Source organism: Sturnira hondurensis, unplaced genomic scaffold, assembly GCF_014824575.4.
Source record: "Sturnira hondurensis isolate 20B ecotype Veracruz unplaced genomic scaffold, ASM1482457v3 Scaffold0014854, whole genome shotgun sequence".
Lineage (NCBI taxonomy): Eukaryota > Metazoa > Chordata > Mammalia > Chiroptera > Phyllostomidae > Sturnira > Sturnira hondurensis.
In genome coordinates, this window is record NW_028087485.1 from 8,968,782 (window position 1) to 8,980,915 (window position 12,134).

The 12,134-nt window shown below is 42.8% G+C and overlaps 1 protein-coding gene across 1 annotated transcript in view; it reads right to left on the reverse strand.

The window, feature by feature from the left end:
- Window positions 1-246: 246 nt before the first annotated feature.
- Window positions 247-12,134, reverse strand: part of CFAP58 (cilia and flagella associated protein 58) — a 102,316-nt gene continuing 90,428 nt past the window's right edge. The window contains exons 16-18 of the mRNA XM_037063982.1: window positions 9,499-9,618; window positions 4,813-4,946; window positions 247-720 (exon numbers count right to left, since the gene is read on the reverse strand). Of these exons, the coding sequence (XP_036919877.1) occupies window positions 609-720; window positions 4,813-4,946; window positions 9,499-9,618 (366 nt within the window). The 3' untranslated portion in view covers window positions 247-608. The remainder of the gene's footprint in view (window positions 721-4,812; window positions 4,947-9,498; window positions 9,619-12,134) is intronic.

Sequence of the window (12,134 nt, forward strand, 5' to 3'; positions counted from 1 at the left end):
TTTGTATATTTTATGAGGAAATATTTATTAGTATGTCCCTTTGGAATAGATTTTCCTACCCCCCCCATCCAGAAAAGTAATTCCACCTAGAAATCATTCTGAAAACAATTTTATTCTAAAATCATCCTGAAAACAATTACTTTTCAGAACAGTAATTAAAATAGATCTAATCATTGTTAGTAGAAATAATTAAAATATTCTTACTTATAAGAATGCACTACATTTCAAATATATTTTTAAGTATAAAAGCTCTTTGAGTGCACCAATGTTCATAATAGAAAAGTTAAGATCCATACTTTTGTCCATACGGAGTGTCTAGATGTGACACGTTCCAACTCGGTCAACGTGGTAGTGACAAAGGACCTGCTTTGTGCGGTGGCTCAGCCTAGTTGAACAGATATGATTACAGTCTCTTGACAGCCATGTGGACCAAGTAGCCTGTCATCGCTCTTCTATGTACATGACTGTGAGAGTTCTGCACTTCTTTCCATCCTGGAATCTTAGCACTGATTTCCATAAATATCTAAGGGCCTTGAAAGAGATTTCTCCAACACGTTCCAGAGCAAATTCCACGAGCTGTTCAACTGGACCCAGCCAGTCGCTTCAAGTTAAGACTTCATTTGGGATGACTTGCTGAGGGAAAATCCGCCCCCAGTGAAACGAGGGCCAGTCGGCCTGGCCGTGGGGAAGGTGTGGTCCACAGGTACTTCGCCTCTGTTTCTGTAAGAGAGGAGGTGAAAGGTAACCTCTTGAACATCTTTCTCCTCTTTTAAGTTTGGTGCTCTCCAAGTACATAGGGCGAGTTAGCCGCTGAAAACTGCTTTATTACAGCTTCCATTTCCAGACACGGTTGTTTAAAATCTAATTAGGCATCTGCTGCTAACATGTAGAGACGGGGAAAGACACAATTAAGTGGACCCTCCTACTGCTGATCTAAGTGTGGATAGAAGACCTCATTATAACTCAAGCACTATGGACTTAAGGCTGCTGACCTGCAATCATTTTCCTGGTCTATAAAACACTGGTTTAGTTCCAAAGATCAGTCAGAAGGCTCTTTCTCTTGGCTCAGTTGTAATAATTCATTCACTATTTATCAACTTTTGAATTCCAAAGTGGCAGTACAAACATAAACATTTACCACACAAACATGCACACAAATGTATCTTCATCAAACTTGGGCATTTACAAAGGCAAATTTTCCTGTAGCTTTACACAAGCTGCAGTTAGTATTAAAAGGAGTTTAAGATACAAGAAAAGCTGGGAAAGATAAGATAGTACATTTGGCAGTAAAGGGAGTTCTCCCCTGGAATCTGCAATGTATTAGTAGATTTAAAGCCCCCTTGCCCTGGCTGGTGTAGCTCAGTGGATTGAGCGCGGGCCTGCGAACCACACGATTGCAGTTCGATTCCCAGTCAGGGCACATGCCTGGGTTGCAGGACAGTTCCTGGCAGGGGACTCATGAGAGGCAACCATACATTGATATTTCTCTCCCTCTCTCCTTCCTTTCCCCTCTAAAAATAAATAAATAAAATATTCTTTTTAAAAAAGCTCCCTTAAATACACACACACACACACACGCGCGCGCGCATACGCACATATTCAGGTTCCCCGTTGAGGTGCCTTAAATTTACACAAATTACCTGTTGTGTAATTAGGGGTCTTTTGGCTATCAACTTTGGAATCCCCCTTGTCAAATAAAAATTAAGCAACTAATAAGACCAAAACTAATTACATTTGACAACTAGCAATGATTTACCTTAGGGGAATGAATTAAAAAAAAATATGACAGGTTCTTCAGACTCTAGACCCTGCTGGGGGGACCAGGGTAGGGGAGTCAGGGGCAGGTGGGTGGGGTATAGATCAGGGACCAGAACATGAGTAAAACAACTATTTGAAAAAACACCTAAGAAGGCAAAAGTGCACAAATGATTATGTTATTTTATAAAGTGCGTATGTGGGGAGAACATCCACAGACATTATTACTAAACTATTCCAATTGGAAAGAACCTGTAGAGGATTGCTTTATCAATCCAGCTATCTCTCAGCAGAATTGACTTCATTATTACTTTTAAAAGTCCTCCATAAATAGAACAAAAGACTTAGCCTTGAGTGGATCCAGCAAAGGGGATTCCTTCCAGCACTTTGCCAGCTGACTTCCTCCTGACCGTTGTTACATACAGGCTGTGCTCCCCACTCCCCCTGCCCTCTCTTGCCTTAAATAACCCAATTTTTCCTCCCTGAAGGAACCTATGCTGAAGGCTTCCAGCGTGGCCTACACTGACTCATGGGAATAATGTCTCTTTTGTATTACTCTTTTCATGTACTTATACACCATTATAATGACTCCCTTCAGCGGTCCTCCTTCTGACCTAACCATCTCAGCACTTTTGTTTTTGCCTTGGCTTATTTTCCGTCAGCCCCTTTAATATTTTTTGCACTTCTCCTATGAACTCACTTCTCTATCTACCTCCCTTTTATGGATCCCCAACTAAATGGAACCACCAATGACACTCTAACCAGGTCAGAGCAACTACAAATGATGAGCATTTAAGGGTAAGAGGAGGACAGGTGACGCAAAGATGCCAGAGCAGTGCTGACACAACTTTCTGTGGTGACGGAGACGCTGTGTATCTAGGTGGAGTCCACTAGCCACATGGGGCTATTAAGAAGTGGAAATGTAATGCAACAAAGGAACTGAATTTTAAATTTGGTTTCATTGCAATTCCTTCAAATTCAAATAGCTGCGGGTGGTATATGGCTGGAGCAGTGCAGTTCTAGTGGATGGGCAGGTGGGGGTGCTGAGCTGGCATCGGGGTGCCCTCTTACTGGCTCAGCATGTTCCCTGTGTCCAAAAAACGGTGGGAGAGGGGAATCCCTGAGGTCAAAGGAGACTAGGCCAAACCCCAGGGGAGTCAATCAGCTCTAGAAAGATAATCAACTGTTTAGCTAAGCTAGCTGTTTGCAGCCATGTAAATTATACCATTGGTCTCCAAAATGCATTGTATGTAACCTGGAACAGTGGTCCTCAACCTTTTCAGCACCAGGGACAGATTTTTCCACCTGGGTGAAGAAGAGGGGGTGAGGGGAGCAAACAGGAGGCGGAGCTCAGGCGAGCTTTGCTGTCAGCTGGATAAGCTACAGGCTGTGGACCAGGTACCAGACAGTGGCCTGAGGGCTGGGGACCTCTCATCCAAAAGATGAGAAAGATGACCCACTGGGGAGTAAAAAGATGGGAATAGAGGTCTATTCCTGGCTATTTTCTATTGTATCTTTAAACATTAAAAATCTCACCTTACTAATAATTAGTAACAAAGTAACACTGTTATTGGCATAGAGTTTATAAATCAGAATATATTGATGGTAAAAAATATGGTAAAATAAAATTTTTATTTTAAAAACTATATCCATATACACTGTGGGGGGCTGCAAGTTCAAAAATGTTATACTGGTCAGGGTGCACAGTCAAAAAGTTTGAAGGCCACTGAGCTAGACACTTGCTGCATGTGGAAACCACGTTACCACTTTATAAGCGTGACTTTTCCCGTCCTAAAACTACAGTGTCTCCACTCCTACATTCACTCACTCACATCACTAACATCTGCAGTTCTCAAACCTTAGTGTGCACGGAAATGCCCCCTGGGGTGATTAACCTGCAGGTTTCTGAGGCCCCTCCAGAGACTGCTGAACCCAAATACCTAGAAATGGGGCCTGGGGGCCTCACATTGAGAAAGTCTCACCAGGGATTCTGAGCCAGGTAGTTGTTGGACCCATACATTAAGACAGACTCCCCCCAATTAACTACAATACTTAGCATATTCTATTCTACCAAGCAACTGACACTGAAGGTAGAGTAAGGGAACATTTGGATTTATAAGAATGGAAAATTTGTACTGGCAAATGAATTTGCATCCAATTTCTTTAAATAGCTGTTTCCCACTCATGAATTGTAGGCAGATGCACTCACACCCTCGTTCACCACATGCCTGAAATGCCAATGTGAAAGAAATACCAAATTCGACTTGCAACCCACAACGTGAGCCACAGTAGAGCGAACTGGACGGTTTGGGCAAAGCCATGCGGCCAAACCAAGGTTCAAACCTGCAAATCTGGGTTTCCTCTCTCACCCTCAGGTTAGGCAAATGATGGTAACAAAATGAAGACAACAGTTACTTGTTGACATGTTGGCCTTCTGAAATGCAAAACGCTGGCCTGAAATCTGCATTCTCATCTCCTAGAAGAATGAGAGCTCATGTTGATGCCCCGAAGCAGATACTGACGTCTGCTGCTAGACACAGAGATGGCTCGGAGGTAGTCTCCCCAAGTCAAGGTGAACATTTTTCATGAACTGCTCATAATTGGAGTGTTTCACCCGTATTACCAAGGGAACAGCTTTACCACGCCCAGACCCAGACCTCCTGGCAAAACTGCCTATGGTTTTAAAAGTGCACAGACATCAGCCAGTACAAGGCTGACGGTGAACCTCATTTGCAAACATGGTTATAGTGTGATTGTCTCCAAACCGTGCGAACAGTGTGGGCACAGGGAATGTCACACTACGTTCCCTCTGCTCCAGGTTGGGTACCCCAATGAGCAGATATTGATGGACCCCCACTAGGGTCCTAAGAAGAGGCCCCAGTATCGGCTGAGATACTGCTCTGATACATACCCAGTGAGCGGCCTGTAGAACGCCAGTGCTTTCCCCTGTGACTTAGTTTACCCAGGGACACCTGCACCTCTGTGACTCCACACCAAATGTTGTCTCATCAGCAGGCAATAGGCACAACGAAATTAGAACATTTATCTAATTCTTACCTCTGAATGTATTCTTTACGCTTCTGAGCAAGGTATTTCTTCTTTAAATTCACTAGTTCATTACTAAGTTTCCTCAGCTCATACTTATATTCTTCACTCTGTGTTTCATACATATTCAATTCTGAAGACAGAACCTAGCATGGGTAAAACAGAAGATACCCAGTTAAACAACGCATTTTTTATGAAAATCCTTTTAGCCTGCTGCCATTTCCCTCAGTGGAGCTAGAGGTACAAAACCAAGCTGAGTTTAACAGTTAATCTGCGTGCTTCCTCCAGTTCAAGGCTGAGGGCCAAAGACTCATAACCAGGGAAAACACAAATGAAACCTCATTCACCTGCTTAGAAAAGGGAACTGTCAGCCCACAGTGAACAGGCTCACACATAAACGGTGTAATGTGTTTCAGGGAATACTGTGCGGAAGGACTGAAAACTCCCAGATGTACAGCATAAAATTGCCTTTAAAATCTTTTTTTAAAAGCTTTCAAGAGAACAATCACTAGGGAGTGTGATTCATCTGAGGATTATGGTAAATATATATATTATACACACACACACATTTATATATGCTATCCTGCCACCACCACACTAAGTGTATGTGTGTGTGTGTGTGTATATATATATATGTATGTGTGTATATATATACGTATACTTATATAAGTATATACACACCTATATATACACATATATATACCTGTGTGTGTGTATGTGTATCTATATAAAAAAATCCAGATACATATATCTGGAATGATCCTGCCACCGCCACACGAAGTAGGAATTCAATTTATATGTTCTCTGCTAACCACCTGTCACGTCCTTATTGCGTTCTTTGAGGCTATTTACAGGTTCTCACTTTATCCCAGCACTGGGACACCGTCCTCTAAGACTCAGGGAGCTGCCGCACGTGCGTGGGAGAGTCTAACTCACGTGAGGGCTGTGAGGGGAGCCTGATTACCTGCCTCTCGCACCGTGGTGTTTGGTACATGCTGCTGATCTCGGGCTGAGCAACAGGAATGGAAATTCGCTCACCTGGGCGGAAAGTGGAACACGAGCCAAAACTAGGGGTGCTCCCCTGGAAAACCAAGGGGAGGAGAGAAAGGCTGCTGTTCTCAGGGGCATGCAAGAGATGCGCATTTGTTTTTCCTCTCACTCACTATTTTTAAAAAATTGTATGAAAGGGGGATTTTTGTCAGAATTCTGAGTGCTGATTTGCTCCTGAACCCTTTCCTATGATTCCTGTGAAAATGATTCTGACTATGTTATCATGAGCTAATGTATATGACTTTCATGTTGGAATAAAACCTGCCTTAATAGTTAAATTTTACAAAACCAAGACCTCCTTTCCAAACAGTGAATGTGGAATTTCCTTTCTTAAAAAAAGTCCAGGTAATGAGGGCAAACTGGCCAAGAGGCTCAGTACAATCCACACCAGGTCCTCTTCTACCAAAGGTTACATTGCATTCGGAGCAAAAAAAAGTGAATGAAGCCTTTTATTACCTGAAACAAAGGCTGAAGTGACGAGAGGCTCCTACAAACCACTGAAGGCAATCCAGTGCTAAGTGAGGCTACCCAACAACAGTGCAAAGACCAACGTGCTTTTCTATTCCGTACCCATCCCTGAGAAAACAAACTTTAATTTTGTTCGCAATGCTCAACCGTTTAAAAGGATGAAAATAATCAAAAGATTATGCTTCATGAAAAGTCAAATTACATTTCAGGTTGATCATAGGAAATGAATACTTAGAGTGATAAGTTGAAAATTAACGTTCCAATTAGACTTCCATTTCATCTTCCTTTTTAACAAAACGGATGCAAATTTGCGATGTCCTACTTGTAAAGAATCAGTACTATATTAGTAGCATGGCATCTATTTTACCCCAGGCAGAAAGGCGATGATTATTACCCTGCTGTGTGCAGGTGAGCACCAGAATTCAGCTGACATGTGCTATATCTTGTGCCTGTGTGTGTATAAGATTTCCCGGACATGCCAAGAATATTGAAGTAGTCACTTAGGAGGAAAAACTCAAAATGCAATGGGAATGCGCCATTTTTCCCTTTTCAAATATTTTATTGGTGATGCTGTAACATTTTTCCCTTTTTAAATATTTTATTGATTATGCTATTACAGTTGTCCCAATGTGCCCCCTTTGCCACCCCCACAAAGCATCCCCCACCCTCAGTTCATGTCCGTGTGTCATGCATATCAAGTTCTTTGGCTACTCCATTTACTACACTGTTCTTAACATCCCCCTGCCTATTCTGTTACTACCAATTTTATTTCTTAATCCCTGCCCCTTCCCCCCATTCTCTCCCTCCCTGTCCCAGCTGGTAAGTATCCAAATGATCTCCATATTTATGATTCTGTTTCTGTTCTGCTTCTTTGTTTTTAGTTTGTTTTTTAGGTTCAGTTGTTGATAGTTGTAAATTTGTTACCATTTTAATGTTCATAGTTTTGATCTTCTTTTTCTTAAATAAGTCCCTTTAACATTTTATCTAACAATGGCTTGGTGATGTCAAACTCCTCTGGCTTTATCTTGTCCGGGAAGCACTTTATCTGCCCTTCGATTCTAAATGTTAGCTTTGCTGGATAAAGTAATCTAGGTCGTAGGTCCTTGCTTTTCATCACTTTGAATACTTCTTGCCAGTCCATTCTGGCCTGCAAAGTTTCTTTTGAGAAATCAGCTCAGTCTTATGGGAACTCCTTTGTAGGTAACTCTACTTTTCTCTTGCTTCTTTTAAGATTCTCTCTTTATCTTTAACCTTTGGCATTTTAATTATGATGTGTCTTGGAGTGGGCCTCTTTGCAACCATCTTGTTGCAAATCTGGGATTCTCTGTTCTTCCTGGACTTGCATGTCTATTTCCTTCACCAAATTAGGGAAGTTTTCTTTCATTATTTTTTTCAGGTAAGTTTTCAGTTTTTTCTCTTCTCCTTCTGGCACCCCTATGATGCAAATGTTGGTGCGTTTGAAGTTGTCCCAGAGGCTCCCTACCTTGTCCTCATTTTTTGGATTCCTTTTTCTTCTTGCTGTTCTGATTGAATGTTCTTTCTTCCTTTTGTTCCAAATCATCAATTTGGTTCTTGGCTTCATCCACTCCCCTCGTTGATTCCCTGTAAATTTTTCTTTATTCCAATTAGCGTAACTTTCAGTTCCGATTGGATCACTTTTATGTTGTTGAAGTACTGACTGAGTTCCTAGAGCATCCTACTAACCAGTGCTTTGAACTCTGCATCTGATCGATTGCATATCTCCAATTCCTTTAGTTCTTTTCCTGGAGTTTTGCTCTGTTCTTTCATTTGAACCACACCTCTTTGTCTCATTTGGGCAGCCTCGCTGTGTTTGTTTCTATGTATTAGGTAGAGCTGCTTTGACTCCCTGTCTTAGTAGCATGGCCTAATGTAGAAAAGCTACTCTTAACCACTTGGGCGGGTCCCTTAAGTTGGATGGGGTGAAGCCTTGGGTAATCACCAGGGTGGGGCAAGCTGTGTGAATCAGGTTAATGGAGTCTCAGATATGGTGTTGCTGTACTATGGCTCTGTGTGCGGCAGGTTTCAGAGAAGGAACAATGGCCACTGCCCGGCCTCTGGAGTTTTGTCTGGGAGGAAGCTGTCCCCCAGCTCTTGTCCTGATGCCAGACACTTTAGTTCCTCCCTGTATGCCACTGATGCCCTTCAAGCTGCTTCCCTGATGCTGGAGGCCAGAGTGAGTGAGTCTGTGTAAGCCCACTGCGGACCCTTTAAGAGGAGATGCCTGAGAATCCCACAGTTTCTTCCACAGACCAAATCCCCACTGATTTTACAGCCAGAGGTTATGGGGACCTATCCTATGGGCACTGGAACCCTGGGCTGAGTGGGCTGGTGTGGGGCTGGGATCTCTCACTCCCAAGATATCCCTCCCAATTTTTACCCACCACACAAGCCTCTTCCACGTCTCCACATTTCTGCTGCTCCTATGCATCTGAATGAGTGTGACTAATTCCTTGGTTGTTGAACTTCCATACAGCTGAATTTTCTCATAGTCCTGAGTGATGGTTGTTTTGTGGTTTACTGGTAATTTTTGCTCAGAATACACAGTTTTTTAAGAAAATGTTTCAAGGGCACATGTAATAGTAAAACATCCCATCAGCCCAACTGAGGTTCCTATGTCACTTAGAAAAGAATTTGTGCTAAGAGGACTCCTGCATGGTTTTATTCCCCTTTCATGGCAATTTATTTGAGAGATGGTCATGAAGCAAGGCCCTGGGGGCTGGGAAGTAGCTGGTGCTTTGTGTACATTGATTCCAGCCAGAATGGAAGAGCAGTAACCTGCTTTGGCACAGTGGTCTCCTTCGGTGGGCCAAGGTGTTAACATGTTTCCTTTGTTCTTCCCAAAATTCGGGTCCTCTAAAGCATCTTGAGATTATCTATACAAACCCTACCCCGCCTCCAAGTTCCACTTCATTGCCAACATTGTCTCCTCAACTCTTTCCTCACTCTTTCGGGAAACAGAGAATTGGGGGTGGGGGAGGTCTGCTCGTCCAGGGGCAGAGGGGTAGCTCTGAGGTTTGCCCTGCTCCTCCTGGGACTAAAGTGCTAACAAGGCTGACCTCGGTGGAGCTGGCATCTGGGAAACTGGCTCCTAGGGCTGAGGCAGCAGACTTGCTCTGGTGTGTTCCCGAGTTTGGCCAGCAAAGTGCAGAGGTTACTTACTTTAATCTGCTTGGACTTCTCCTGCAGCGTCTGGCGATAGATCTGCAGCTGCTCCGCAGCCTCAGGCCCAGGCTGCCGGGCCAGGGTGAGCTTTAGTTCCACATACAGTTTCTCCTTTTCCTGTTGGAGAGCATAACCACAGGTGGAGATGAACAGGCCCAGCAAGACAAGGAGTGCCTTAACAGTATGGTTCAGGACCATCCTAAGCTACTCCACGGCTCCATGCTGATGACATTCATGCATAGATTCATTCAATCATGCGTCAAATCAACCCTGACCAAAGGGCTAGGATGTGATCTACATTTGAATACCAATAATAAGGCAAGTGAGGAAGAGAAAGTCCATTTCTACCTTATGATCACAGGACTGAGAGACAAGAGCAGTGATGAAAGATCTCGACAGTGTTGTATAAAGGCAAGGAGTGACTAATTCTGGCTGCAAGAGTTGGGGGAGGTTTCACAAAAATGGCACTTAAATGCTCACTTGAATAATGAGTAGGAGTTTCCCCCAGGCAGAGAGAGAGAAGAAGAGCTTTGTAGACCAAGGTTCGGCAACAGGGTAGGGGAGTGGTAGGTCCAGTTCAGCAGGTGCACAGGGCAGGAGGGGGGAGAAGCAGAGAAACCAGGCTGGGTTCATTGGCTGGAACTAGATAGTGTGAGTCACATAGGATATAGTTTGAGACCACATCCGTTATGCAATTAGGAGCCAAGGATGAGCCATGCCTGAGGTCGTCTTCAGAAGAATAACTCCAGCAATAAAGCAGAGAACAGAATGAGGAGGCTGCTCTGGACATCAGTACAAGCTGGAGGAAAAAAAGCTGGACCTAAAACAGGTAGTTAGGGTGGAAGGTAGATAGATGTGAAGACACTTCTGAGGTAGAATCAGTGGGGTTTATTACGTGATCAGACAAGTACGGAAGGGAGGAGCAAGAGCCAAGATGACTCCAAAGGGTGATGGTGATGGAGACAGGGAGCATGGGGAGGTGACAGTGTTGGGGGAGGGGGACTGTCACGGTATTCTCTCCTGATAATCAGTGGGTTTGGGGCAGGTTGAGCTTAGGGCCCTGTAAGATATCCAGAAGAGGAACTGAAAATGTGGTCCCAGAGTTGAGAACTGAGGAGCAACTTGGAGCTAACAGTGGGTTCTGGCTAAGAGCTATTAGAATGGATTCATCAGCCAGGAATGGTTTACGGGGTGAGCCAGGACAGCCAGATTTGGGGGAGAGCCAGCATATACAGGATGGGAAAGTAAGTAAGATCCAGAGGAAGAAAATAAAGGAGAGTAATTTCCAAACCAAGAAAAGGTAGACATTCAAAAAGGAAGGAATGATTTGAGAGGTCAGTGACACCAAATGGGGTAAAGAGACGAGACGAGAGGGGGACTGAAATGGCCTCTGGGGTGGACTATTAGGACAGCACCACTGACCGTACTCAGAAGGTTACAGTAACATTTGGGGAGCAAAAAGTCACAGAGGCTGAAGAACAAATCAAAAGTAGAAAGTAAAGAAAATGAGTCGTTTAAGAAATGTGATGTGGGAAGAAAAGAGACCTGGAAATGGTTTGAGGGAATAAGGAAAAAAAAAAAAAAAAGGCCAGGGACACCAGGACATGCAGATTTGTAGACTTAAAAGAAAGGACTTTTTAAGAACCCAAAGCAAATCTCAATTTGGTAACTCAGTTTAACCAATAAACAATATAGAACTCCCATTTGTACCCTAAATTTTAATTGCTTATAACATGCTTTCAGATCTTTGAACTAAAGATACTACATACAAGCAAAGATTTATTTCTAAGGCATTTCAATTCTAGATTCCCTCTCCCCTAAACTGCCCTAATTTGAACAAGCACTGATTAAAAAAAAAAAAACTAAGTGTCTAGTCTCTACTCATTTGTCTCTGTATATATTATTTTCTTAAGGTAATTATATTAAAGGAACAAAATATAAATAAAGCCCTCTCATTAAATGAAACATCCAGTCAAATGGAAATGATTTTTTACCTAGAGTTAAGTATTCTTAACATTGTCATCAAATAATCTATTTTGCCAAAGAACATAAAAGTCTTTTAAAAAATAGGTAAGAAGAAATTCATTAACTAGTCATTGTCACCATTCATCTCAGTTTTTTTTTTCCTGGTCAAATTATAGTAGCTTCATTATAAACTTTTTTAAAGATTTTATGTATTTATCTTTACAGGGGAAGGGAAGGAGACAGGGAGAGAAATATCAATGCATGGTTGCCTCTCGTGAGTCCCCTGCTGGGAACAGCCTGCAACCCAGGCATGTGCCCTGACTGGAAATTGAACTGTGGTTGTTTGGTTCGCAGGCCCATGCTCAATCCACTGAGCTATATCAGCCAGGGCTATAGTAGCTTCATTACAAATAACGTGTTTCTATTTTCAGAAGAGTGTAGGCAACTTAAAAATTACATGGATGGAATATGCTTGTGGACAAACATTCTCATCAACACCATACCCATCGTTTAAGAAATAATTCCAGAGATGACAAGGAAATCCAAAAGCCCACACAAAAGAGGAAAATAACAAATGGAATTACAAAGTGGTGACTCTCCTCTGCTGTACAGCATCCCCATCACACCTTACAATATAAAATTCCCAGTAAATGGATGCAGTGAGCGAT